Source organism: Hippoglossus hippoglossus, chromosome 23, assembly GCF_009819705.1.
Source record: "Hippoglossus hippoglossus isolate fHipHip1 chromosome 23, fHipHip1.pri, whole genome shotgun sequence".
Classification (NCBI taxonomy): Eukaryota; Metazoa; Chordata; class Actinopteri; order Pleuronectiformes; family Pleuronectidae; genus Hippoglossus; species Hippoglossus hippoglossus.
In genome coordinates this window covers 11,960,604-11,988,424 of record NC_047173.1, presented here as the reverse complement: position 1 = coordinate 11,988,424, position 27,821 = coordinate 11,960,604, and the positions used below count along the sequence as shown (strand labels likewise).

The window sequence follows — 27,821 nt, the reverse complement described above, 5'->3', positions numbered from 1 at the left end:
TGCAGGCAGCTGGACTCTCCGGCCTGAAAAGCAACATATTAAAGGAGTCAGAAAGCGGAGCGGAGTGAGAGCTCTGCGTGTGTCTCTCCTCCCTGTGCTTCCGCTCTGCAGTAATGGGTCGTGAACACAGGACGAAGGTTGAACACTGATCCGCACATTTCTGTGAGTACTGAGCTTCCGGAGACTCCACCGACCAGGACCCTGCTCCATCAGGGCTGCGATTGGCTTGTTGTCAAATCGCTTATGCACCCTGCAGGTGCACATGATCGTGCACGGTCATGCACGACTGTAAACAGTGTAGGTGCAGGGGTGCGTGCATGTGATGACACCTGTGTGCACGATCTCTCACCTGCAGGGGGGAGGCTACAACCTGGAGCTGCACTGTAATAACCTGCCCCTTGTGTTGTTGTTGTTGTGTTGTTGTTGTTGTGTTGTTGTGTGTCACCTGCAGGGAGGAGACTACAACCTGGAGCTGAACTGTAATAACCTGCTCCTTGTGTTGTTGTTGTTGTTATGTTGTTGTTGTGTTGTGTGTCAGCTGCAGGGGGGAGGCTACAACCTGGAGCTGAACTGTAATAACCTGCCCCTTGTGTTGTTGTGTGTCACCTGCAGGGAGGAGACTACAACCTGGAGCTGCACTGTGATAACCTGCCCCTTGTGTTGTTGTTGTTGTGTTGTGTGTCAGCTGCAGGGGGGAGGCTACAACCTGGAGCTGAACTGTATTAACCTGCTCCTTGTGTTGTTGTTGTTGTGTTGTTGTTGTTGCTGTGTGTCAGCTGCAGGGAGGAGACTACAACCTGGAGCTGAACTGTAATAACCTGCTCCTTGTGTTGTTGTTGTTGTTGTGTGTCAGCTGCAGGGGGGGGGGGGCTGCAACCTGGAGCTGCACTGTGATAACCTGCTCCTTGTGTTGTTGTTGTTGTTGTTGTGTTGTTGTTGTGTGTCAGCTGCAGGAATGACACTGAGCTCATCATGAGAGAGTGGTGGATCCATGTGGCTCTGATCTGTGTCCCCCTGGTGGCCGTTTACCTGCACATCCCCCCGCCGCAGCCCTCACCTGCCCTGCAGCAGTGGCACAGCTCCGGGGAGGAGTTCACCTTCAGAGGCTGGACGGTCTTCTATAGAGGCGAGTATATACTTTATATCTTTATATACTGTCACACTTTACATACTTTACACATCACTGTAGTTTACTGAACGTTGTGATGAAATATATCACAACAGCAGCTTTTTTAGTCGTAATGCATCATCTTCATCAGTAGGTGGCGCTCGCCCAGTTGTGTCATGTTGTCATTTTTTAAATTAAGTACTAAAAAGCTCTTCTTGTTAACGTTAGCGTACAAACACGCGTGATGATGAACACGCAGAGAAAATCAGAAAATGACTTTTTCTCTCTCAAGCAATCAACTGATTAAAACATTTGTCCAGTGACTAATTGATAATTGACTCATCATCTAAACCTTTTATTGACCCCAAAATTCATGAATCACGTCTTTCCTCAGCATTAGTCACCTTCACAAGACTCCTTGCACCAAACAACATATTTACCTCTTTGCTTATTGTACTTTATGTGATTGTTATATTATGATTGTTATATATTATGATTGTTTTATATCATATGGGTGTGTGTTCTCCTCTGATCAGACTCCTACGGGGCTTTGGGAAGCTCTGATGTCATCATTCTGCTCCACGGCTTCCCCACCTCCAGCTACGACTGGAACAAGGTGTCCACTGCACAGCTCCGTCAAAGCGTTCACGTTTCGTCACCTCGGCAGAGACGATATAAAACTATATGTGTTTTTTCTTCTCTCGTCACAGATCTGGGAGCCGCTCACTCAGCGCTTCAATCGAGTCATTGCTCTGGACTTCCTGGGGTTCGGCTTCAGCGACAAACCGGTGAGGAAAGCTTCCGTTTAAATGTCGTGCAACAAAACTATGAGAATTCACTTAATCCATTATTAAATCTATATTTCCTGCTGGATGCTCTTTTTGCTAATTCCCTCGTGGGCTTCCCAGCGACCACACAGCTACTCCATCTTCGAGCAGGCCAGCGTGGTGGAGGCTCTGGTGGCCCACCTGGGTCTGAGCCACCAGAGACTCAACGTGCTGTCACATGACTACGGAGACACCGTGGCTCTGGAGCTGCTCTACAGGTGTGTGTGTGTGTCTGTGTCTGTGTGTGTGTGTGTGGGGGGGGGGGGGGGGGGGGGGGGGGGTCAGTTTGTATAGACACACTGAAAACTGTCTAAACTCATTCTCTCTGTTGTTTTCCCACCAGGAGCGACCAGAACCGCACAGGTCACCTGACCTTCAACAGCCTGTGTCTCTCTAACGGAGGTTTTTTCTTTTACTGTGCTTTTATAATAATAATAATAATAATATGCTGTATTTATAAAGCAGAAAATACATTGAGCAATTACAGCATTTAAACCTGCAGGGAGACGATGGATAAAACATCTCATTGAAAGCTATTTTATAAGAGCGTGTTTTTGAAAGTGACAGTTGTGACACTTGTCGTTTCCCACAGGAATCTTCCCAGAGACACACCACCCGCGGCTGCTGCAGACGGTGAGTCACCTTCGTCTCCTCCGACCTACTTTTGCCGAGCGAGAGCTTAGGAAGACGATGCGTGAACGGGGGATGAGCAGAGGATGTTTGACATTTTTTTGTTTGTTCTTTTATTCCCAAAAGCTTCTGAAGGACTCCGGCTTCCTGTCTCCTCTTCTGATGCGTCTCACCAACTACATGATCTTCCAGAAGGGGTGAGCAAGAAGCAGAGGTCGTTTCCATGGTGACATGAAAAGCATCAGGGTTTACATTTAGTCGTCTCTTGCTTCCTCTTCTCAGAATCGGTGACGTGTTCGGTCCGTACACGCAGCCCACGGACGCCGAGTTCTGGGACATGTGGACGGGTTTGCGCCACAATGACGGCAACCTAGTTTTAGACAGGTGTGTGTGTGTATGTGGTGTTCACGCTGTGTGTGTGTGTGTGTGTGTGTGTGTGTGTGTGTGTGTGTGTGTGTGTGTGCGTGCGCTCACTTGTGCTTCTCTCTTCTCTCTGTCAGTATTCTCCAGTACATCAACCAGAGATTAAAACACAGGGAGCGATGGGTGGGCGCGCTCACTTCCACCTTCGTGCCACGTGAGTTTGTGCAGCTACAGCACACAATGGCGTGTGTCTGTGTGTGTGCGTGTGCATGTGTGCATGTGTGCATGGGTGTGTGATGAAGTAATCAGAGGTTTGCGCAGGACAAACATTTCCTTAAGGTGTGTTGAGCCAGCAGCCGCCTCGGCCCAGAGAGCCACTGACGCTAAGCTGCTTAACCCAGTGGGGAGCGGCCTCGTGGTCCATCTGTGATCCAGAGTTTAGGAGGGAGGGGGCAGGCGTGTGTGTGTTCACATATTTCTGTGTTTTTAAGAAGACTAAAACTCTGGGAAAATGACAAATGAAACAAACAAATGTCTAAATGTGTTTAATTATGCATCTGTCAGTTTCTCTTCTATGCTGTTTAACTCTGGACCTTCTCCATGTGAATCCTCCCTCTTCTCCTCTGTCTTCTCTCGCAGTGCACATGATCTACGGACCCCTGGACCCAGTCAACCCTCATCCACATTTCATCCGTCTTTACCAGTGAGTGAGGTTTTCAAAAAAATATGTTCCCTGACTTTGACTTGAAATTCCAATGCTGCCATTTTTCTGTGGTGAACCAGGGTTTACATGGTCAAGGACATAATCAGTTGCCACTAAGCCACCAGGGCTTTGTCTGTCCTCTTGATGTTACATCTGAGATCTGTGTCTCGTCCCTGCAGGCAGCTGGTCCAGAGGTCCACCTTCACCGTCTTGGACCAGCACATCAGTCACTATCCTCAGCTGGAAGATCCCACCGGCTTCCTCAACGCATATTTCAACTTCATCCACTCTTTCTGAACGATGCTCAAACTGGGACGAATCATCACATGTGGTGAAAACACCACCACCACGATGATCGAGTCCCAACTGACGGGTTCATTAACCAGCATTAATCCCCGAGATGTTAGTTACTGCCGTAGAAGACTTGAGATGAGCTAAATAAACAAGTAATGCAAACTGAGTGAGAAATGTGTTGAACCCTGTGAGGAAGCATGATAATGTCGATTAGATCTAATTGTGTGAGGTTTTAGATATTTTAGGGCATAATGATAGGAATGAAAAGGGGACAGAACAAAGTCGGAATCGAACCTGCTCAAACCGCCATATTTTGGGCACCTGCTCCACCTGCTGAGCTGGCAGGGGTCCGCTGGTGCAATCTCATTTTGATTCCCTCCATATTCTGTTTGTCGGGTCCTGTGATCAGCTGCATTTGGCCTGAATTTTGATATGATTTTCTACATTTCTCTTGTCAATGAGTCTTCAAATAAACCTAGTTTTGTAAAAAATCATGTTTGTGCAACAAATTATTCCAGGGTTATTTCTTTAGGTCCTGAACTGACATGGAAATATTATATTTCCTCTGTTTTCCCATAACGAGTTAGTGAAGTATGGCTTCCATTATCTCGTTATCTCTAGATAACAAGTTAATTATCTCATTATCTCCAGATTACAAGATTATTATGTCGAGATAACGAATCTTTGTTTTCTAATTATCTCGTATTGAGATAAGTAAATTATCTCGTTATCACGGGAAAACAGAGGAATTGAATGTATGATCCCATGTTAGGCCTTCTGTAGTAAGGTGTAAAACGAAAAAGGCTTCAAAAAAGGTCATTAAAAAATGAAAGTATAGTAAGGTGTCAAAATCCTGTTTTGACCTTTATTGAAGATTTGACAAATCCAGGAGCAGCAGAAAGTATAAAGTCAAGAAGAGGAAACACCTACGTTCACGCACTAGATTTAATAAAACATTAATGACATTTTTCTGGTTGGATGGTGTCGGCGTAGTAATTACAACATTATATATATTTAATTTTAGAGCTGTGAAAAAAAAAAGTGACGGTTCAGAGGGTTCGCCGTGCAGACATGACATTACGGTAGCGGTTGGCACAAAAGCTGCGCCGCGAGCACTTCAGCCCACGGACGCCAGGATGACGTCCACGACCGTCTCTTCCCCGCTGCGGACCGTCACCTGCATGGTGACGCCGTCGGCCAGAGCGAGGCGGGCCCGAACCAGCACGTCGTGACCTCCACGGAATACACCTGGGGGGAGGAGGAGGAGGGAGAGGGGAGGGTTAAACAGATGTTGACTGATTAAATCACATCTGTCAGTGTTTTATAAAATCTTAGCATCCAAAAGTATCTTTAGAGTTTCATGAGAGACAACATCTTACATATATTCTTTTGCATTTCAAGAGATTACATTTAGGAAGAAGCAATTTGTCTGAAAAGGTCTGAGACCAAAGAGTGACACTCGACACCCACCAGCCAGGAAGAGGACGTGCGAATTCTTGTTTTCGGGAACTTTGTCCGAGCGCTCACACGGCTGCATTCCCAGGAAGCTGATGATGTTACCCACCGCCTCTGTACATGGAAAGCACACATTAGTCACATAACACCGAGTGTCAGTTAATGCACCAGTCGAAAAATGATACGGAAGCAGTTATTCGAGAAAATATCCAAAAAGTACAGATAACTTTTGTTGAAAATTCAATACAAGTCAAATAGAAAAAGTAAGTGAAATATTATTTTCAGCCTAAAATCTTTGACTTCTCCGTACCATCTAGAGTTCGTACAGACGCGAGGGCAAACGTCTCCTCCTTTTCAAATTCGTCTCCCACTTCATCCCACGCCGCTCCGAAGTTTGGTTTCAACACCTTCTGGATGTGATCTGCGACGGTCACCTCCAGATCCTCCAGCTGAGGAAGAAACACGAGAGCAGTCGGTAACACACGTAAATAAAAGAATAATATTGTTTACATTGAGGAAGATGCACAGCTCAGTGTGATCACGTACCACGTATTCGTCGTCGTAGCCGTCGTCGTCGGGCTCTCCTGTGTTGGGGTCGCAGTCTTTGACGAGGTACTTCATAGTGCAGCTGAACGTGCACGACACTGAGGAACAGACATGGACACGTCAAGCTTTTCTCAAATCAGCTCTTCCTCATATTCAGAAATTGCTGTATAACTTAGTGATCTAGAAGTCAAACGTTTCTTTGACCAGTGTTCCTACCAGCTGTGGGGTCGTCTTCGGGCAGGCGGACCAGAGTGTAGGTGGACCCGGGATGACTGTAGGGGAGCGTGGCGGCGGGGATGTAGTGTATCACCTCGTAGGATTCTGACGGCTCCATCTGCACAAGGACCTGACCGAAGAAAACCACACGTTCACAACTTTGAAAATTCCGAATACTAAAAGTAAATTGTGAGGATACATTTGACCGAATCCTCGGGAGAAACCAAACGAAGCTGTGTAAGTGCTGGTACCTTCTGCAAGAGCTGGTCGTTCAGAGTGTTCGTGCAGTCGAACTGGAACACCATGTGTCGGGCGAAGGTGTGTTTGATGCAGCGCACCACGTATTCTGTCTCCGCCTCCGTCAGCTGCACCTGGTCCGAGGACTTGAAGAGCGGCCCGAGACCCTGGAACTCCGTGATGGCCGCCAGTTGCTCTGTGAGGGGGACGAAGAGGCAGAGACAAATTAATATTACAGAAAATTAAAGGGTTTAAATTTCTGTGTAACAGCTTCGTGTACGTCTTGAATTCCATGAAGGACGGGTGGTGGTTATTATCGTACCCTGGTAAATGTCCTGGCGCGATGGGGTCAACTTGTCTGCAATTTTGCTGGATGCAGACATGGGGGTGATGTCTGGGGAGAAATAAACAACTTTTTACAGACACTTCTCGCAATGATATCAAAGTACGACAACCAAGAGAAACCCTTCGTCGTACCTGACTTGTGCTCTGTGATTGGAGTGGTGGCCAGGGGGACGGACTTCATGTCGAAAGGTTTCTCTGAGGGATCTAGAGTGTACTGGTGGAGGGACTTCTCCAGGCCGGGGATGGAGACGGACAAACCTGAGAGAAGCAGGAACAAGAGAAAACTGTCAGGCTCAACGTGCAATGGCAATTTTTACAACCAGATTCCATGACTGATGAACACAGAGAGAAGTGGCGTGTGCGTGTGTGTGTGTGTCTGTTACCGTTGAAGATGTAGGCAGCATTCAGAGCCTTCTGCTTCTGCTGGAGCACGTTCATGTAGAAAGTAGCTCTGTCACGCACCTCATCATCACTGTCCATCATGCACCTGGAAGAACAAGAGGAGTCACATATTCACCACCACTGCATGATCCATTTTTACCATCTTATTAAAAATCCACTAATTTTGGGGGTGAAAATTAATTTCTCAGGTCCCTCGAGGTCAATATTTTATCCAGAAAAATGAAGAAAACACAGTCACAAACGGATGAAGACAACAAAAGCAGATAAATGAAGTACCTCTGCATAAGAACCAGGACACTCGGCAGCAGGTCGTCGTTCTGAGCTCCGAATTTAGCCAAAGCGCTGACGGCAGCTGAGAGTGGAGAAAGAAACCAAAACCATTTACAGCCCGTTTCAAAATGTCTCGAAGGACTCACTGGTAAACAGGTTGCGATGTGTCCGTCTGTGGATGTTAAACGATAAAGTCTCCGGAGTCTCACCTGCACGAACGGCCTCGCTCTCCAGCACCACTCGGTTGAAGATGAAGCGGATGTACTTGGAGGGCTGCGGCGTGCGCGGGCCCTCTTTGCCCAGCAGGTGCAGGATCTTGGTGGCCAGCACCGTGTGCTCGCAGTCCTCGATGAACTCGCACAGGTGGGCCAGGCCCGTCTCCTTGCTCTCGGGGTTCTCCTCGATGATGCTGATGATGCAATCCACGATGGCACGCTTGTAATCGAACCCGCCCTGCAGGGAGAGGAGAGGGGGGTCACTGGATGGACATTCATTTTTTGTTTTGTACAGGTAAGTTTTCTGTAAAGGTAATGAAATCAGCTCCTAAAGTCTGTGCTCTGTTAAATATCCACTTACATCATCTCTGAGCATGTTGGACAGGAAGTTCATCATGACGCTGTGCTTCCTGGGATACTTCTGACACAGTGCGCTGATGGCCTGCACCACCACCACCTGGAGCAAACGGGTATCAGCGACAGATTGAGGATGAAAAACATTAGAACAAAAATAACAGGATTTAAAAAACGGGTACAAAGCGATGAAATTCGTATTAGAAGTTAATCTTTCATGGCCACAGACAGACGCTGAAATCCTGGGATAAAAATAGATCATCCTGACAAGTTGAGGACATTTCAGCAGGTATCATCTTTTCATTCATTACAGAAATATAATGGTTTTGTTATCAAGCACAGGATGAAACAAGACTTCGAAAACAACGATTTCTGACCTTGAACTCGTCGGAGATCTCAGAAACAAACGAGGAGATCTGCTTCATGAGTCGGTCCACGCTGCTCTCGCTGCCCGTCTTGAGCAGAGTGGTGATGGCGAGCGTGGCGATGCTACGGTTGGAGTCGGTGATCAGGTTCTCCAGGTCCAGATTACACGCTGTGACGGCTGAGGGATGCTTCATCGCCACCTTGTGGACACAAAGACAATTTCAATAAAGGTCTTGAACTATTACAATAAAATGTGTTGCTTTTGAAGAATAAACTTGTCCTGTAAAGAACTTGTATGTGATATCATTTTAATACGTGTGTAGTAACTGAATTATGATGCATATTAATTCTTATACATGAAAAACCAGCTATGTAAGTGGAGTGACAGAGTGAAGCTGTACCTTGTTGAGGGTCCTGACTGCAGCATATCTCAAAGCAGCTTTAGGAGAACTGCAGAAGAGCTGCAGCACTGCAGGGGGACACACACATTGATATTTATTAGCATGTAACATAAATAGTCACTTTACAATGTCACTAGGACCTCACTGTACAAAGAGAGTGAGTGAAGGACGGACCTGACACAGCGGGGGCCAGCTCTCTGGCAGTGCAGTTGGGCATGTGGACGATGGCAGACGCAGCCTCATACACCACCATCTCATTCTTGTTCCTCAGGCAGCTCTCGATGAAGTCAAACAGGGGGCTGTCGTGACTGTAAAGATAAAGTTAAATGCCATGAATAAGTCATCACTGTGGAATCAGCTGCTCTATTCGAGGACCCAGACGTCCCTGTCCATCTCTACTGATTGTGTCACATGACAGCACGTCCACTCACCCCCCCTCGGTCTCGTCCAGCAGCTTGCTGGCGATCCGGATGAGCATGCAGTACGCGAAGGGAGACTTGAGACCAGACTTGGTGAACTTGTTGAGCATCTTGGTGACGGCAAGTCGGTCGTTCTTCCTGAGATGGTACAACAGGCCCAGGGCATGGTACTGGAGGACGGGACAAAAAACAAACAAACTAAATGAATATACGCTTGTTTAATCTCTACATTTATTATATATCTTTCAAAATCGCAATAACTTCATTTATGTTTGTTTCTTCTCACCTGAACCATGATATTGTCACTAGAAGCAGCTTCCTGGGCTTCATTCACCCATCGCTTCACCACGTCATAGCTCATCTTCACCATGTGCTGCACACACACACAAACAGAAAGACACACCCTGATTAAACAACGTTACATTAACCACATGGTAACACAACAATTTGAAGTCAAATCTGATGCTGTCTTACCAGTGACGACACCAGAGCAGAACTGGACACACTGGGCACCTTGTCCACAATAGCCTGCTTCATGTATCTCTCAATAGCCTGCAGCATGGTGGTCTGTGGGGAAGACAAAGGAAGCATGAGGAAAAAGTGCTTTCCTTCTTATTTAGGTGCATTTTGAGGATTCACAGGGTGGTTTTGTATGTTATGGACTAAAAGCAAAGGAAGAGATGGGGAGAGAGGACAAGTGCTCACATCTGTGATCCTGCAGAGGGCTCTGATAGCAGGTCCTCTGTATACGTCCTCCTTCCCAGTCATGTCCTTGGTCAGGCTGGAAAAGACCAAACAAGACATAACTACATGACACAAATCAGAATGTTGTGCATCAAGTATCCTCGAGTTGTACTGACACTTTCTCCTTTTAGTCAGCCAGGAAAAGACAAGTCCTGTGTGAGACACCACTATGTCGGGTACAAACCTGCTGGTGACAATGATGACATCCTCGGAGATGTTGGCCATCTCTTTGATGGTAAGGTAGCACATCCTCCTCAGGGTTTGCTACGAGGGAAAGAGAGCACAAACTTACAATACAGCATTTCTACGTTAACAAAATGGAACCTATAATTAAAACAGATTTGATATCTTACATCATTGGACTGAAAGAGCCTGGTCATGGCAAAGAAGGCCTCGGTGGCCTCTGTGGTCCCGAAATGCTCCCCCTGAGGAAACAGAGAGAAGCAAACACAGTGAGACAGTGTTCAGACGTCAGTGAAAAGCTCCGTAACTGTTTTCCACACAGATGTTTTCACCTGGTTGAGGAGGTAGATGATCTTGGTGAGGATGTGGAGGCATTTCCTCGGGTTGATGGGCGTCTCGTTGAAGATACGCGCCTGTGAACGACAAGGGGGTCAACTGATTTAATGTCTGTGCGGCGATTGATATAATTCAACATCTACTTTCATTTGTGCAAATCGTGTGTTTTCAGGAAAAAGAAACAGGTGCAGACTTTACCTCCTGCAGCACAGCGCTCTTCTCCAGGTGCTGGAACGGGTTGGACCCGCTTCCTGTGAGGCAGAGCAACACGGTCAGTGATGTTAACCTTTGACTTGTTATTGCACTGAACTGTCATCAGACACAACAACACACGAAGGACGCAGAGGCGACGTGGGCTAATGCTACACGTACGTGTTAATGCAAGGTGTCAGGTGTCTCCATTCATTCAAAGCACCAGGAGTCATCCATATAAACACAGGGGAAGCTAACGTCACAGCGGACAAGTCAGACAACGACCAGACATCACAACACCCAGCTGACACCGACCTGCTACAGTTGAGCTAATGCTAAACATCAACCGCAGCTAAACCCCGACGGGAGGAGGAGATCTATCTGCGGGTTAACAGCAGCTGCACCTCCGCTAAAAATCTGCATTAAAACATCTGCTGCATTAAAGTTAATAAATCAGAAAAGTCCCTGTTACACTGAGCGTCATCTCTCCTGACAGCTACTTTAGCTCGTTAGCTAACCAGCTAGCACCGAGTTAGCTTCAGCAGCGACCATAGGTTTTTCCATTCTTTCCTGCGCCGTCGCTTCTTTACAGTAATGAACTGACGATGTTAAAATCTCACCGGACTCCTCGTCCTTCTTGTCGAACTTCTTGATCATCGTGTCGCGGGGGACGTGTCGCTCTCAGCCTCGGTGAAGAGAGAAGCTACTTCCACGTAGCCGAAGAGAAAACTCACTTCCTGTTAGGGAGAACTCACTTCCGGTAAGAACGTCCACGTCGACGGATCCTACGTCACAACCGTTCTGTACCGGAACCAGCAGAGGGCGCTGCTGCTACACAAGTCATTTATATTATATTATATTATATTATATTATATTATATTATATTATATTATATTATATTATATTATATTATATTATATTATATTATTGTGATTAATTACAATTATAAACATCCATTGATAATTATTTAAATAATTATAAACATTTCTTAAACGTAGATTATATTTGTTTTAAATATTGTGAATTATTAAAATATTATTTTATCAGTTTATTTACGTTGAGAGTGTCCTTTAGCTCAAGTTAAACTAATCTAAAAGTATAGACAGTTTCAAATAAGACTATATTACAGGTTATATTACCATTCCATGCCATTCCAGGCCCAATGTTTAAAATGACCCACTTTACAGACGTGTGTTTTTCCTGTTGCATGAAAATAACTATTAGATACACACAAAATAGTCTTATTCTTATTCTTATTCTTATTCTTATTCTTATTCTTATTCTTATTCCTATTCCTATTCTTATTCGTAGGGTTAAGGTTCTCACTTAATATATGAAAGTACAATTTGATATTTGACAGGACATAAAGATGCAATAACATTTGTGAAGCCGCCTTTTTGTGAATTGAGGTCTATACAGTATTTCGGTGTCTCTGGAAAAAAGAAGCCAAACTGTGGCAGTGGACTTGAACCCTTCAACCCCTGATTGTTTTAGGTCCCAGAGGAGTTGCCCACTTTGACTGGGAGCCACATTTGAAAGATGAACAATGAAAATGCACTTACTGAACTTATTACACCAGCAAAGCAGCAGAGATCTGGGGGAGATGCACCTGTGGATCTGATGTGTAGTTAACCCAAATGACCACAAGATGAAGACATTGTTCTGTCTTGTCTGAAGCAGGTGAACTCTTTAACCCCAAAACCCCAAAGCTGCCAAAACTAAATTTGATAAGATTAATACTGATACAAATTAAAAAGTGGGTCACTTATTGTTTGTCTTCAACATAAATACACAGTGTGATCAACTTCTGGATCTATTAAATCTGGTTAGAAAGAAATGTGATCAAGTCAAGTGGAACAATATGCGAATGACAAACAAACTTTTATATATTAATACAAATATGATAAGATAATCTCAATCAGTCAGGCTCAAGTGTCATGGACAGTAAAGGAATAATAATAAGTGAAAATATGAATGGATTGTTCATAAAGCTGCATAAAAAAGGGCACATTTGATTGGTTCTTTTTCGTTGCTTTATTTGAGGAAAAATAATCCTTTATTTTGAGTTGTATAAAAATAACAGACATCTGATGAACACATACATTCCCATGCATTTGCATTTTGACTGTGTTTCATGATGTGTCGGTTGGTTCGTGTGTTTCACACTGAAATCTGGAGTCGTCACAGGTCCTCATGTGAATTTCTGAACAACAAATGATCAGAAACGAGGCAGCAAAGAGAAAAAAAACATGTAATCCTCTGAAATGTAATGTTATGATTATGCAACATTGGTCATTTGCAAAAGGAAATAAAAGTAGATGCTAACTTTGTTCTTGTGGTTTAGTCCGAGATTGAAAATTTCATGACTCAGGGGTAAACTAAACCTATTAAGTATTCATTCTCCTGAAAAATAAAATCAGAGGTTTGTCCCGTACCGCTATAACAACAATAATAATATTAATAATAAAAATATGAAATCCTCTCTGCAGACTTGAAAGCAGTCTGCCGCAGAGTCAATCACATTATAACACAAATAAAACATTAAAAAATATAAATTCGGTTTAAATAGGTTTGGAAATTTGCAGCAAAGAATATCGACTAATCAACTTTTCATCAAATTTGTATATATTTTATATACGTTCAAATTTATGAGTTGGAATCCTGAATCATCATCCATCTTGGAGTCACAAGGTTTAATCTGTTCACATCCTTTATTGCCCCTATCATTATTATTATCATTATTATTATTATTATTATTATTGTCCCTAATCTGGATTGGAGCAAAAAAAAGATGATGAACACCTTTAATCTGATTTGGAACTTTCAGTAATCGCGACATTAGAAATATATTTTACCTGGAATGTGAGAAAAACAAAATCTACCATTGCCCCGCAGAATCAGACCAATACAATTACTTTAAAAAGTGAATGAGAAGTAATCGATTACAGCAGAGTAACGAGGCGCACACTGGTCATGTTAGAATCAGACTTGTGTCCTTCACGGTCACTTTCTCCGTCCTATCTGCGCCAGGAGACGCGCGTTCTCGGCCGCCTTGGCGCGCAGGTTCTTGGCCTTGGCCACGTCGAACAGGACGTTCATGATGTTGGTGGGGACGTCCAGGGACAGGGTCAGTCTGCTCCTGCGGTCCCCTTTGCTGCTGTTGCGGAGCATCTGCCCCCTGAGCTTGGTCCGGCTCATGAAGCGGTAGTTTGCGGGACTCGAGGTCCTCTTGCCGCGGCCGGACTCGCCAGAGGAGGATGACGATGAGGAGAGGGAGGTGAGGTACTCCGCGGACTGCAGCAGGGACCCCCAGTCCTCCACGGGGGAGTAGCCCGGCTCCTCCAGCTGGTCGGTGCACAGGAGGTCGGAGCGGCTGTGGTAGAGGCGCAGGCACAGGCTGGAGGTCGGTGCGCACAGGACCGAGAGCAGCAGCAGGGTCTTCAGGGAGGACAGCATGCTGGCTCCCCTGGGACATGGAGGGTGGAGGACAAACATTCACTGCGTGCACGTGTAGGGTTTTTCTTTTTGTATTGTGTTTTACTCTGAAGAATGAGAAGGATATTTTCTAAAAAAGGAACATTTTCTTTTCATAAAAGTCAATTAAACATGTTCATTTACGCACAGAACAAGCAGAAAAAACACTTTCTTCCATTTATCTATAGGACTAACCTCTTGTTTTAAGATGATATGATATAATCAGCTCACAGATGTGTACAAGCAACTTCCCAACTCACCACTCGCGTCCTGTAATAAAGAAAAAACTGTTGCAGATGTCAACCACTGCGTTTCCCTGCAAAGAAATGAAAACCCAAACAGGCAAGAAATCCTCAGGAGTGACGACGACAAATCCTGTGTGTGATAGTGTGCGTGCGTGTGTGTGGTTGTGTGTGTGCGTGTGTGCGTGGGGAGGTCAGCAGTGCGCACAGTCTGACCGCCGGTGCGTCCTGCTCCTCCATCCCCACCATGCATTCATTTAGTAGCAGCCGAGGAACCGCAGCTCTACGCCAGCAAACACGTCATCCCGCTGCTGGTTCACACGGAGGAGAGGCTGCTCCTATTGGCTGAGCTGCGCTGATGAAGAGGTGGAGGAAGACTAGAGAGGAAGGGAAGTTGGTAAATGTGACCTGTTGGTGAACACGAGGCATCACGAGGCACACACACACTCACACACACACAAAGAAAAGTTTGGTTTTGTTTATCACAGACTTTTTAGTTTGAAATGCAAGTGAATTGTTTGTATGCTTTTACAGAAGTTTCCCTTAAGTTAACACTACACACCAACACTACAGACTGACTACACGCTAATACTACTCACTAACACTACACACTAGCTACACACTAAGAAGTAACACTACACACTACCACACCAGGTCAATGTTATATTAGAAGCAGAATCATGATCCAGTGTGAGACTGAGCTCACATTCAGGACCATGGACAGCTCCATGTATCATTGTGATATATTTTCATGGGACAATGTTAGAAACTGTTTCCACAAACATTTTCACAATTATGTACAAACTCTAAATAAAATGCATTGGTTAGTGGGTCAATTAGTCAATTAGTTGGTATTTATATGAATAATTAATCATCTGTTTACAATCATTTTCTCTAATGTGAAGATTTTATGATTTTTATTGTCACTGAAGTGAACATATTTTTGAACTAGTGATGAAATAAAGCAAACAATCTTAACTTAAGCTGCATTAGTGAATCAATTAGTTTCATTTTAAAGCAAAAACAACATCAAACATTATCTAAAATATGAGGATTTGGTGCATTTCTTTGTTTTATATGACAGTGAAGTGAATGTATTTTGGTTTTGAACCATTGCTGAAACTTGAACTCAGCACCTTCAACTGTTGGTCGATCAAGAAAATAACTTGCAGCTAAACTATTAAGGAACATGTTGGTGGCACTTTCTAATATGATGCTTTTAAATACGTGTTTATAAGAAGGGTGAGTAGAAGTGTTTTACTCATGTTTTTACAGTAGTTCCCCTTAAGTAATCAATAACAACACTCCACTCTAAGAACTAACACTACACAGTAACTCATAGAAACAGTCATTAAGTGTTGCGTGAATGACACCATGTAACGTTAGTGTTTGACAATCGTACCCCGTGTGTATGATTTTCATGTTGCATATGTAGTTACTTGATTTCATAAGAGTGAAGATATGCGAGATGTCAAAAGAACGTTGTGTTTTTAATCAAAATGAATAATTGAGCGTACGTGCAACAGACACCAGCACCACCCGCAGTGATGCTCCATGTCAGTCAGGAGAAAAGAGCAAGGAGGAAGCGAGAGGGTGTTGGGTCCGGGTCTAACGAGCGACTTGATTGTAGGATTAATAAGACTGAGTCCTCACAGCTGGAGTAATGACACATTGTGTAACGAGATGTCCTCCCACTCTGAGGTGGAGTAATAATCTCCCCTCCTCAACCTCAATGGAAAAAAAATCACACGTTCATGCCTGTTGAGCCAGGAAATAATGGGCTGTGTGAAGGTGTATTTTTATCTTTTATATATTATTGGCTCTATTCTTCTACCAGTATCTATCTACCAGAAGACTGAGGTACTTTCATTTCATACAAAGACGTTTTAACATTTCCTTTTACTTTCACTGTCCCTGGTATCATAACCTCAAAACCTCAAACTTTTTTGCCAAAGTAATTTCAAATGACAGGTTTTAGAATTTGTGTTTTTGTCCTTTCCTGTACGTTTATTTGTTGGTTTGTTTAAAAGCAAGAAAACATAACAACTAATGGATGGATCATCACGAAACTTGGAAGGATACATTATGTGTCAGGGAAGAACCCATAAAATGTTGGTGCTGATCCAGGAATTTTTACTTTCTGTAAAATTGCTCAGGGAATAATGGCTTACATGAACTCAAACTTATCTCTGCCAAAGTCATTTCACATAAGATGAGGAGCTAACTTCAGTTTGATAGAATTGGTGCAGATGCTAAATTACAACCCTGACTGTTGGCACGAGAATTCAGCAGGAACTGAGACACTGCTGCATTTTTCATCAACCAATGAAAAACGGTTCATCTTAGTCGTGTTGTGTCGCTCTGCCAGAAGAAACAAAAAAACCCCTCCAAGGCGTGCTGCCCCCACATCAACACCCACGCAGGAATCCCCTGCCACTGCTGCGGCGGTCTTGAAATCAGTCCCTGCGTGTTCTCCCTCCCTGGGCCCCCCGTCGGCCTCTCGTCTGGCTCCCAGCCTGACCCATAACACCCCCCACCAAAGGAACATATGTAGCGGTGGAGGAGGCAGCAGGCAGTCAGCTCCACCAGCATCGTATTTTTCACACCACACAGGATGGAGGGCAATCCACAGACACACGAGAAAGGTGACTGAGTGTTATATAAAGAGAAACTGCAGAAAGACGTGGGCAGGGAAGAGACGAGCACGACAATACAGAAAGGATTTTATATATATTTATATAATTACAACATTTTCAGCATTCACATATTCGAATCCATACAACACATCGAGACACAGCTTTTAAAATGTATAAATAAAAGCAACATAAAACACAAAATAATAACATTTTACACAGTTATGTACATAATGAGGATATTATCTCGGGTTGCTGGCTTCATCTCCAGGGTTCAGTGCCTGTGAAAGTGTAGAGATGAACAGGACATTATCTTTCAGCATCTACACTGTTAAATGTCTTATCAATCTGACCCACTGCTCCTCCGTTTGTGCTCTACCTGTCCTCTGCTTCCCACACCAGCTCTGACACTCCTGCCTTGTGGAGAACCGGTTTCGGTTGCCGCCACAGCCGCCGTGCACAAACGGCCGGCACTCCCCTGAGCGACGGTGGAAGTACCAGAGCAGAACGTACTCTGAGCACGTCCCCTCTGACATGGGCTCCAGACAGCGGTCAGCTGCCGAGGCTGCACGTCAGACGACAAGAGAGAAAGTGAGGAATAAAGTCGTAGCTGTTTTTCAAATTATTAATTAATCCTGTAGATTTGATCAATTTCCCCAAACTTCAGGTGCAGAATAAATTAGATTAGCTATCAACTGAGTTGCTGCGAGCTTTATTTATTGTCCTCGGTTCTGACGTAAACAAAAGGTTTAATCACCAAACTCTCGGCTGCACTTCTGATCTGTTTCCACTTGATATTTTTTATTTATAAAACCCCTCATGAAATCGACCACAGGCAGTCAAACATTCATGGATTAAAATTCTGCTCTTATCTTTCTCTCCCACCTTGTGCTCTCAATAATCTCAACTCATTACTCACAGATGATACACGAAATATACGAAGAGAGAGACAACAACACAAAAATAGGAGACTTGAGACACAGAGCAAGTAAACAAGGGGGAAAGAAGAGAGGAGGAAGAGAGAGATAAGGAGAAAATGAGTTGTCTTGGCCACTCACCAGCTGCGTTCTCTCCAAATACTCTTCTTTTCTTCCTCTGGCCCCACTCCGCCGTCGCTCCATCAACAGAATCTGAAGCCAGAACCAATGAGAGCGATTAAACGCTGGTAGATTCAGTTGTCAAGGAGCAAGAAGAAGCTGGTGACATTCGGACTTATCTCGAATCATAATGAGAGAGAGATGGAGGTGAGGGACGAGGGGCAGAGCTGCAGCATTTATTCACATGTTTTTTAAATGTCTTAATGCAAACTTTCTGTAAATGTACAATCTCGGTATGAGATAATAACGGGTAACCTTCAAATTGCTTTTCAATTGTCTGCTTTTTTTAACCATTTCCTGTTGTTTGCCTTCCATTTTATATCTCTAACTTGCAGAGCCCCTTGTAACTGCAGAATACAGTTTATTATTATTATTACAATAACCTGCTGTTGCTAATAATCAGAAATGAAAGAGAGAAATCCAAAATATCACATTGTCATCTCATACAGAGATACATTTTAGCAGCTCGATCAAAGCAACGAAGCGAAGCATTAGTGAAGTCATGATTTCACTAAGCTAAAAGAATAAGGAGCTAAAATAACGCAGCTAGCAAACTGCTGGATGGGTCAATAAACATATCAACTTAAAAAGGTTATGATTGGTTCCATTCACAACTTGTTAACACTGCCCCCAAGTGGCCAAAAAAGTCAGTTATTGTAGGTTTAAATTCCACTTTATTAAATCTTCCATGGGGGTTATTTTTTGTCTGTTTGTTAGTCTCATATATAAAATATGAAATTCAGGTCAGATGCTGGTACAAGTGGCAATTCTTATTCAAATCTAAGTTTAACTACTAACATTAATGTGTTGATATTGGACTGTGGCCCACTGTGCTTGTGCAACATTCATTAATTTGTACACAGGGTGATGAGTTCTCATCATTTCTCAATAATCACGCTGACTTTGACGATGGGCAATGACAGGCTCACTCTTTGATTAGGTTTCTGGTCCCTGAAGCTACAATAACTCAGGATGCCGACAGATATTATGTCCCCGAGGCTTTAGTCACTAATGAGCTCTTTAGAATATTGTGTTGGTACATGATGACCTTTTGTTTAACTTTCTGATTTTTGCTTTTGGCTTTGACGCTGACGGCCCCAGTAACAGCAGCACTGGAGATACTGGCATAGGGAGAGCAAACTGGGCTATGATGTGTTGAAGGAAACTTGGTGGTTTTCATGTGATCAATTCTTGAAGTAGCACATTTTACGTGAGGACAATGCGGTGAAGAGAGAAAAGGCTTCCAGACCTGCAGATCCTTCTCCAATCTAAACTAACGCATGAGAAAACATGCCTTCGTCAGAGCTGTTACAAAACCAGTAAACATTTATGGTCACACCCTACGAATCTGTGTGTTCGGCCACGGGCTCGGACCCGGCTACCACGTAAGAAACCTCTATAAACTGTATTTGTTTACCAGTGCGGTTTGGTATCATCCCTTCTTCTCCAGGGATCCCAGGGGCAGGACTGTCCACTTCCTCCGCCCTGTCTCCATATTCTTCTTCTCCCTCTCCGTCACGAGAGAGAGATATCACCACATCTCCCGGCTCAGTTTTACTGTCAGTCGTTGCTGTTGTTCCATCTGGATCCACTGACCTTACCATGAACTTGTATTCCAGTCCTGCAAAGATATAAAACCAGGAGGAACATGGATGAACACAACGTAAGAATGCTGTTTTATATATTTTCTATCTTGTGCCACACTTTTATTGCATGTCGAACATTCAGTGAGACCTTAGACCTTGACCATCAGAATGATAATAATCCTCTCAGTGTCTTTGAGGCGTGTGGATTCTCTGGATTCTCGGTGAGACGTCCCACTTAATTGCGGTCTCGTGTTTGTGAATGGCTCCGCTGTTGCTGGCACCATGGCGCGTGTTCCTCTGAGAGAACATAACAGATGGCACAACACACGCGGGTGCCATGCTGCTGCCACAGGAGCGCCACCACAAACAAACCCCCCCCCCCCACACACACACACACTTACCACACTTATCTGCCACCTCCTGCGTGACTATCTCCTTCACGTCTTCAGCCTTGACAGAGAAACACAGGATTCAAAGACATTTCATTCACTCAGTCATTTGAATAACAATGTCTGTATTTGTATAAACATGTGTTGTGTGGGTGTGGGTGTTAAACACGTACTGAGAGTCCAGGATCTCCCTTCTCCCCCTTTACTCCTGAACTCCCAACTATGCCCTATAGGGAAAAAAAACACATTGACATGTCTCTGTGGTGAACCCACACGGGGGAAGTTACCCACAAAGAACCCATTCAATTTTGAATAAAGAGATGGATCCAGCTATTTTTTAATCACTTTCATTAATATAGCAACGTAGCATTTTTGGACATTTTCCCAGATTTTAATACACGACGACAGCGAGTGGAAATAAGGCTTCCTGTATTATATGTGTGCAGTTTGTCGAGTGTGTTGATGAATCTCACACTCTGTCCATTTTGTCCCGGTGTCCCCGACGCTCCCCTCTGACACGGCTTCATTCTTCCTCTTCGGCCCCTCTCCCCCTGTTTGACAAAAAAAACAGATCGCACGCAGAATAAATACAAATCTGAGCTTCGAATTCTTTCCGTACGACACTTCTACGTCAGCGAGAAACAATCTGATCACGTATGAAAGACGGACCAATTAGGCACATCCTTCCATTAGAGGTCCCCGTCCCCTCTCTCTCAAAACTGAGTCTAGTGATTGCAGCTGAAAGGAGCTAATTGAGTAAGATATTACTTGAAAGCTGCAGACGGAAATAAACCTGTGCGCGTGTGTGTGTGTTAATTAAGGACACGTCTCTGCTGCAGTACACAGACCACATGCTGCCACTCAACACACAGACGTGGTGATGACTAATCAGCCTCAGCTCACACTTCTTGTTCTCCGTGTTCTGTCACTCTCTCATTCTTCTTTTCTTGTAAGTCGGACTTATACATAAATGTAACTGTGAGTGAGAGATGCACTTAATTTATTATATTAAGTGCATCTCTTATTAAGTATATGTTTCTGTACTGATGCCTATTTGCATGTACTATTCAGTACATGCATCATGTGTGTGTTTATTTCCTTCCTGCATGACTTACTATTGTGAAATTATTGTGACATTACAGAAAATATGTGTATTAATCTTTAAAGTATATTTAAAAAAAGTATTTTCTTAGCTCTATATATTTGGTTGTGCTCTTTTTCGCTTATTTAAAATACATTTTATGGTTGAACTGTAAAATATTAAACCTCGATTACATGTATTTGTCATTAGGATATCAGTATTAGAAATGTTTTACTTTTGAATATCGTCATCGGCCACCAAACAGTGTCTTCACAACAATGCATGATCACTGCAGCAAACACATCAGTCAATATCATCAGTCAATACATTGAGGCAGTAATTATACTGTACCTTAGGCCCACCGCCCCCCCGAGGACCTGGGGTCCCTGGTGGCCCCTCATCTCCGTCCCTGCCTGAACTCCCTGCTGAACCCTTAAAACCTGGGAAACCCGAGAACCCTGATACACCCTGAATTCAACAAGAAGAAGAAGAAGAAAGCACACCATGGTTCATTTGCACAGGGGAAGATACAAACACGTAAAGGAGTTGGTTGATGAAAAGTGCTGTTAGTTTACCGACCCTTTCCCCTTTTACTCCTGGTTCACCATCAACGCCACTGGTCCCTCCTTGTCCTTTGTCGCCCTAAAGTCGCCCATGATGGAAACAACAAATATAAAGTAAAGAAATAACAACACTGAACTTGTTTGGGGAAGAGAGGAAGAGAAAGACTTCACCTTGCGACCCGTGAGTCCATTCAGTCCAGGCATACCAGCGGCGCCGGGTATCCCCATTTCTCCCTGTTTTGCCGAGACACCATGTTCACCGTGTCACAAACATCATACACATGAATCTTATTAGGTGTGATCAGACTTAAATTAAGGTCTAACCTTCTCTCCATTGAAGCCTGGATTCCCGATGCGTCCGGGTAATCCTCTGAAACCCTGGACAAGCAGGTAACACGGCAGAATGTGAGGACACAAATAAACAACGTCCAACTCAATGAACTGGGACAAATAATAACCGTCTCACCTTCTCTCCGTTCTCCCCGTTGTCTCCTGGTAACCCTGCTTCCCCTGAGTCGCCCTGTAAAAAAACAAACAAATCACAGACGGAAATTTAAAAAAGAGGATTTGAAAATGAAGACGATCGTGTTTGCTTGGATCATTTTCTTCCGCGTACCTGATCAGCCTTTTGACCTTGCAGTCCTACATCTCCTTTGTCCCCTTTGGCCCCGTCCACTCCGTGATCCCCGCTGCGACCCTTTCACGCATAAATACCACTGCTTGTGATTCCTTGAATTTAATGCTGTAGAATTTGCATCCAAAATGTTGTAAATTGAAAAAGACTGATCTACCATCACTCCGTTGAGTCCTGGCTCTCCTGGATCTCCCTGCAGAAGAGAAGGTGTTGTATTGTAAAGTTTAATGACATAAAGTAATGGATGGTAAAACTAAATGTTGCTGTAGTGTCAATATATTCCAATGACACATCACTAACCTTCTGTCCCACAGGTCCTCGTGCTCCAAACCTCCCCAATGCCCCCTTCGTGCCTGCATCACCCTTCAAGCCCTTGTAAAAACAATTCCTTCCATTATAATGATGTATTACAGCTGACGATTATCTCACAGAGACGTAATCATGGCAGGTATTAGTGACACTGAGCCGCTATCATGCCGCGTCATGTCCAAGCTCTAAATGTCTCGTCAGGAGGATTCATCTTCTTCAGGTTTTATTACCTTGAATCCAGGAGGTCCGTCCTCGCCCTTTTCTCCTTTGTCACCATCGAAACCCGGTGGACCTCGCTCACCCTGAAACAAAACAGCTACTCAGCTCTTCATCCGTCTTTTTAGGTGTTTACGGTGTTTTTAGGTTGTTACTTTGTTTGTGTTGCAGTTTGTGTGTATTTTGGTGCAACTTCATTGGATTTAAGGGGACGGTTGGGCCTTGTCAGAGGTATGTGCTCAACTGAGTTATAATATTTATTGAAGCATTGTTTACTCATTCTGAATAAAGTTTTTAACCTATAGCATTTGATTGTTTTGGCTTTTTTCCCCCCTGTATTTAAATATAAAAGTAAAGTGCAACTTCTCGTCATCTCACCGGATATCCTTTGACTCCCTTAAATCCTCGAGGTCCTTGGATTTGAAGCACACTCCCCTGTAGGACGGAAATCAAGAGTGACTTCCTGGTGCAAACAAATGTAAACTGCAACAAATAATAAAGTAATTCATGCGAATTCACATGGAAATTCGAACTTGTAGAGTTGCAAAGACCCTAAAACTACGGAGCAACATGAAAATCGTCATACCCTCTCTCCTCTGATTCCCGGTAGCCCACCATCTCCCTGAAAAGAAACAGGAATCTTAAAAAAAGACTTTCCGCTCATGATTATTTCAACACAGATTACGTCATATCTCGTGTTGCCATGTCGATGCGCGAGGAAAATTGTTTTCCCCCCTCGAGGCACTTTATTACATCCTTTCAATTACAATATAACCTAGGTGAATACGATCCACCGTTGATAAAATGTAATGAAAGGTTGATTCGACAGGAAGGAGCGTGATAAATAAATCTCAGTCGTGACACTTGAGTCGAGAGGGAAACAAACGCACATGAAGCCGGACTGACTGACAACTGACATCGCTGCTATCGACACGGCCCCGGACCTGGCGGCACTTAAAAATGAATGAGAAACTGCTATCTCGGAAGTGAAAGGCGTCTGCGAGAGCACCTAGACAGTTGGCCTCTCCTCTCGAACCTCAGGACGCGCTGTTGACGCAAACAACAGTAATAGGGAGTGATTTGTACTTAAGATTGTGGACACGCAGGCAGATAAAGCCAGGATGTTCCAGCGTCTCGGAAATAGCAGCACTTTCATGCTACTTTGTGCGCTGTGGTTTTTACAATAATCGGAGAAGAACACTCAGTATCTAGGTTGAACGTACTTGGTGATGAAAGGGGTCAGACAGGTTCAAAGTAGGGATGAGGCCTTCCTGCACTGCCTGCTGGTTGTACTATGTTAGGTTCCTTGGTTTAAAGGCTAAATATCATGTAAAGAAACACTTCTGCTGATTAGAAGCAACATGTCCTTGAATAAAATTGTCACGACGGGGATTGGTACCAATTCCTAAAGAGGCTCCTGCATCTCAATTTATCAGACATTTGCCATGAGGTCTGAAAAGGTGGATCGCAGCAAGAACTGTAGGTCCAACATTCCTCTGGACGTCAAATTCAAGTAATCTTAATAACTAACTAAGTCGTATTCACTGAAATCTTTAGCGACTGAATTCTCAAATATTGGCGAAACCGGACATTCACAAAAAAATACCTATGTTGTAAGTATTTCACACATTATGTCAGTTTTTAAATGTTCAATATAACTTCACCCTTTCTCCTTTGCTGCCTCGAAATCCTTTCGAACCCTTGTTGGAGAAAACGTAAAAGAAATGATTATTTGTTTTTTGATGTTGTGCACAAGTGAATGATCTTAAATATAATTTTAAACTCATTTCTATGGGTTTGACTTGTTAGTTGTTTACCATATGTCCCGGAGATCCTTTAACACCCAGAGGACCCATTTCACCCTGAAGGAAAAGGAATACATTTATGTTTTTTACACAGTCCGCCAACATCACTGATTGTAGTGAATGTGTTTGATAAAATACAGACTTGATTATATTGTGTTAACCTGGGGACAAAAATATGACACAATCTATGATATACCTCAACGTTTTAATATGTAAAACATTTTAGGCAACTGCCCCAGTGGATATTTCATGATCCTGAACTGTAACACTAACTGTTTCTGCTCAATCTGAAATGAATGAGTCCTTGCTTAATTTAAATTGAAGTTATCTGGCAGCTCACCCTTCTGCCTGGGACACCGGTCACACCCCTGGCACCCGGTTCTCCTGGACTACTGTCACCCTGATGAGAGACACAATCAAGAATTAATAAAGTCACGATAAATATCTTTCTCTTAGAACAGATTAAATGAAAGTAGAACACTGCTACAAACATAAAACTAAATATATAGAATTATTGGATCAAACACAATAAAAGCAGATGCCACTCAATTATCACACATGCAGTAATTGTACCTTTTCTCCTTTTCCTCCAGATAAACCAAGCGGACCCTTCATGAGAGAAAGTGATTTAAAAAAATATCATTAAGAACAATTTCCAGCCGGTATTCAGATATGAAAAATAACCAAACTTGAAATCAATTCCAACAAATTACAAATGGAAAAGTACACGTCTGGTACTATTTGTTCTTTTTAGTAAAATCAGACGCAGCGGGTGCAAAGAGCATTTGTGTTTTTCTTACATGAGATCCAGGTGGTCCTCGAAGTCCAGGAGCTCCAGGGGATCCGTTCTTCCCCCTTTTACCTCGCTCGCCCTGCATCAACACAAAAAATGTTTTACTCCTCTTTTACACCCAGTGTTCCCAGTGTTCCAAAAATAATTATACATGATGACGCACGTCTCTGCCCGGCTCCCCTGCGTCCCCTGGGGGACCCCTATGGCCCGGGGAGCCCTGGATGCCTGCGTTACCAAGGATACCCTGGATGCCCTGAGCGCCCGGAGGCCCAGTCTCACCTGGTTCCCCCTGAAGGTAGAACAGAAAAATTGAGAGAAAGAAAGAGAAGACAAACACTCAGTTAAAGGTCACTTGTTTTGTGCAGCTCTTCTATTACTCTTGAATAATTGCTTGGTCTGTTTCCCTTTATCTTAGCAAAAGCTCGAACAAAACTTTCAAAGAGCGAGTCAATTAAGTTCACTAAATTAAAAACCGCAGGGGGGAAACGTCTATGAATCACACTGAATGCGACAGAAGAGACTGAAGTTAATTGATTCAATGCGGACGTCACATATGTAAATTGCTGCTTGTATTTTGTTTGAATGTTTTGAAACTAGGAAGGACGGACATGTCACCTTCTGTCCCGGAGGACCAGCCTGGCCCTCAGGTCCTCTGTGGCCGATACCTGGTTCTCCCTGAACAAACAAGAACAAACAGCCGTCACTCCCCCACACGATAAAACATCAGCCCACAAACACGCAGCTTCGTCGTGAGTCGACTTTCACCTTTTGTCCCAATTCACCAATTTCGCCCTGAAAAGTGAGAACAGAAATGCGTCAGAAAGTTGGAATACACCTCAACACATCTTTTTTCTTTTTGTGTGCCAAAACAAATAGACAGAAGAGTTTGAAATAAATTTAAAAAAAAAAGTAAATAAGAATAAGCAGACGTGTCAGCATGTTTAACAAGGGGAATTATTCATGTCTGCTTTAATCTACTGTCTGGCAGTCAAACAGAAAATAGAGTAGCGGGGACATCAAAAGCTTTGGACTCCTCTGGCTTCACTGACAGTTGAAGACGACAGATGACGCCCCCCCCCCCCCAAGCTCTGATGTCATTTACTGATGCAACGTGGGTAGGGGGGGGGCGGTGGGGAGATATTCTTATGAAGCGAAGGCACATTTCGCTCGGCGACTGTCAGTCCTGCTATGTTGGGATGATGATAATGATTTCCACTCAGTGGGATCACGTCAGTGAACCCTCGCAGCGGAAGGATCCGTTTCACAGGAAATTATAAAACGATAAACATGTTCACTCACCTCTTCTTGCCATGTAGACATGATCAAAAGATAAGAGCGACCTTGACCTTTAACCTTAAACCTTAAAGCTACTGACTGCTACGCTCATCATGGTGTAATATTCAGATTCATGGGAACAGAAACGTGGAGCATTCGACTTCACAGCCTTTTCTGATGGTGAGTTTTATTTTGTGTTCAGTCACCTTTTGTCCTGGTTTTCCATTCTCCCCTGGTTGTCCCTACACAAGAGTCAAATTTAATTAAAATGAATTCACAAAAATAGAAATAAAAGGCTTTATTTATAAGTAAATAAAAACAATTAGATAGTTAAAAGCCTGAGGAAATATCTGGGTCTTTAGTTCAATCTTAAATATGTCTTTACATAATTAAAGTGGACATTTATTTTACTTTGACCTGATCAAATGTTGATTTATTTTCATTGAATGTTAGAATCATGAGTTGTCCTTTGTGTCCTCACCTTCAGGTAGAAATACTCTGGAGGGTACGGGTAAGGCTGTCCAGTCTCCTCATCATAGCCTCCTGCTCTCCCCCTCTCCATCTCCTGCCTCCTCCTCTCCCACTCCTCCCTCTCCCTGTCCAGGTCTCTCTCCCCCTCCTCTCTCTCTCTCCCCTCCCTCTTCCTCTCAGCCTCCCTCTGTCTCTCCAGCATCTTCTCCCTCTCCACTTTCTCTTTCTCCCGCTCCATCTTAGCCTCCCTCTCTCGGTCCATTTTCTCCAGCTCGGCCTCCCTCTCCTTCTCCAGCTCCTCTCGCTCTCTCTCCATCTCCAACCGCTCCTCCTCTCTTTCCCTCTCCCGGTCCACATCCTCCTCAGGATCCCAGTCGTAGTCTCCGCTCCTCTCCTCCTCCTCGTAAACTGGATCAGGGACAGTTTCTGTAAATCCATCCGGCTCAACTTCTTCCTCTTTTTCCAGCTTCCACTCTTCCCCATCTTCATCTTTAGTGTCTTTACCTCCTCCACCTTGCATATCTGCATGAATCTCACTCTCTCTTCTCTCCTGCCTCTCCCTCCTGGTGTCTTTGTGAAGATCAGGGTTCTCCTGCTTCGTCTGAGGAATAAAAAAAAGTGGCACCATCTTAATATGGATTAACGCT

General features: G+C 43.8%; 4 protein-coding genes across 6 annotated transcripts in view; 1 reads left to right on the top strand and 3 right to left on the bottom strand.

Annotated features, from left to right (window-relative positions):
* The first annotated feature begins 7 nt into the window (after nucleotides 1-7).
* On the top strand, nucleotides 8-4,417 carry mest. 3 transcript variants are annotated; one of them, XM_034578505.1, is made up of 12 exons: nucleotides 8-162; nucleotides 948-1,126; nucleotides 1,645-1,724; nucleotides 1,819-1,896; nucleotides 2,017-2,153; nucleotides 2,279-2,337; nucleotides 2,528-2,568; nucleotides 2,692-2,762; nucleotides 2,848-2,949; nucleotides 3,066-3,142; nucleotides 3,568-3,631; nucleotides 3,811-4,417. In XM_034578505.1, exons 2-12 carry the CDS (start codon nucleotides 973-975, stop codon nucleotides 3,926-3,928), a joined length of 981 nt encoding a protein of 326 aa, XP_034434396.1. In that variant the 5' UTR covers nucleotides 8-162; nucleotides 948-972; the 3' UTR covers nucleotides 3,929-4,417. The 3 variants fall into 3 exon arrangements, with proteins under 3 accessions (XP_034434396.1, XP_034434398.1, XP_034434397.1); XM_034578507.1 differs by having other exon boundaries at nucleotides 11-162; nucleotides 954-1,126; XM_034578506.1 differs by lacking the exon at nucleotides 8-162 and having other exon boundaries at nucleotides 931-1,126.
* Nucleotides 4,418-4,763: 346 nt separating this feature from the next.
* Nucleotides 4,764-11,357, bottom strand: copg2 (COPI coat complex subunit gamma 2). The gene is made up of 24 exons (XM_034578504.1): nucleotides 11,227-11,357; nucleotides 10,613-10,665; nucleotides 10,411-10,491; nucleotides 10,249-10,320; nucleotides 10,080-10,159; nucleotides 9,857-9,932; nucleotides 9,626-9,718; nucleotides 9,438-9,524; nucleotides 9,164-9,321; nucleotides 8,907-9,040; nucleotides 8,733-8,800; nucleotides 8,343-8,531; nucleotides 7,973-8,068; nucleotides 7,606-7,849; nucleotides 7,403-7,478; nucleotides 7,108-7,211; nucleotides 6,857-6,982; nucleotides 6,702-6,773; nucleotides 6,394-6,575; nucleotides 6,143-6,272; nucleotides 5,927-6,024; nucleotides 5,691-5,829; nucleotides 5,396-5,494; nucleotides 4,764-5,173 (listed from the first exon to the last, which is right to left on the bottom strand). The coding sequence occupies exons 1-24, from the start codon at nucleotides 11,261-11,263 to the stop codon at nucleotides 5,043-5,045; spliced, it is 2,625 nt and encodes an 874-aa protein (XP_034434395.1). The 5' UTR covers nucleotides 11,264-11,357; the 3' UTR covers nucleotides 4,764-5,042.
* Nucleotides 11,358-13,119: 1,762 nt separating this feature from the next.
* ucn3l (urocortin 3, like) lies at nucleotides 13,120-14,675 on the bottom strand. The gene is made up of 2 exons (XM_034578994.1): nucleotides 14,341-14,675; nucleotides 13,120-14,072 (listed from the first exon to the last, which is right to left on the bottom strand). Exon 2 carries the CDS (start codon nucleotides 14,060-14,062, stop codon nucleotides 13,610-13,612), a length of 453 nt encoding a protein of 150 aa, XP_034434885.1. The 5' UTR covers nucleotides 14,063-14,072; nucleotides 14,341-14,675; the 3' UTR covers nucleotides 13,120-13,609.
* A 2,364-nt stretch (nucleotides 14,676-17,039) lies between these two features.
* col7a1l (collagen type VII alpha 1-like) overlaps nucleotides 17,040-27,821 on the bottom strand; it is a 49,956-nt gene continuing 39,174 nt past the window's right edge. Inside the window, exons 81-108 of the mRNA XM_034578790.1 lie at nucleotides 27,185-27,775; nucleotides 26,910-26,945; nucleotides 26,194-26,220; nucleotides 26,044-26,103; nucleotides 25,592-25,717; nucleotides 25,436-25,507; nucleotides 25,209-25,244; nucleotides 24,976-25,035; nucleotides 24,648-24,692; nucleotides 24,495-24,530; nucleotides 23,417-23,452; nucleotides 23,209-23,265; nucleotides 22,845-22,916; nucleotides 22,606-22,677; nucleotides 22,463-22,498; nucleotides 22,288-22,368; nucleotides 22,138-22,191; nucleotides 21,996-22,049; nucleotides 21,843-21,905; nucleotides 21,688-21,750; nucleotides 21,460-21,576; nucleotides 20,501-20,578; nucleotides 20,201-20,254; nucleotides 20,040-20,088; nucleotides 19,470-19,673; nucleotides 18,014-18,085; nucleotides 17,335-17,520; nucleotides 17,040-17,236 (exon numbers count right to left, since the gene is read on the bottom strand). Coding sequence (XP_034434681.1) covers nucleotides 17,217-17,236; nucleotides 17,335-17,520; nucleotides 18,014-18,085; nucleotides 19,470-19,673; nucleotides 20,040-20,088; nucleotides 20,201-20,254; nucleotides 20,501-20,578; nucleotides 21,460-21,576; nucleotides 21,688-21,750; nucleotides 21,843-21,905; nucleotides 21,996-22,049; nucleotides 22,138-22,191; nucleotides 22,288-22,368; nucleotides 22,463-22,498; nucleotides 22,606-22,677; nucleotides 22,845-22,916; nucleotides 23,209-23,265; nucleotides 23,417-23,452; nucleotides 24,495-24,530; nucleotides 24,648-24,692; nucleotides 24,976-25,035; nucleotides 25,209-25,244; nucleotides 25,436-25,507; nucleotides 25,592-25,717; nucleotides 26,044-26,103; nucleotides 26,194-26,220; nucleotides 26,910-26,945; nucleotides 27,185-27,775 — 2,457 coding nt within the window. The 3' untranslated portion in view covers nucleotides 17,040-17,216. The remainder of the gene's footprint in view (nucleotides 17,237-17,334; nucleotides 17,521-18,013; nucleotides 18,086-19,469; nucleotides 19,674-20,039; nucleotides 20,089-20,200; nucleotides 20,255-20,500; nucleotides 20,579-21,459; nucleotides 21,577-21,687; nucleotides 21,751-21,842; nucleotides 21,906-21,995; nucleotides 22,050-22,137; nucleotides 22,192-22,287; nucleotides 22,369-22,462; nucleotides 22,499-22,605; nucleotides 22,678-22,844; nucleotides 22,917-23,208; nucleotides 23,266-23,416; nucleotides 23,453-24,494; nucleotides 24,531-24,647; nucleotides 24,693-24,975; nucleotides 25,036-25,208; nucleotides 25,245-25,435; nucleotides 25,508-25,591; nucleotides 25,718-26,043; nucleotides 26,104-26,193; nucleotides 26,221-26,909; nucleotides 26,946-27,184; nucleotides 27,776-27,821) is intronic.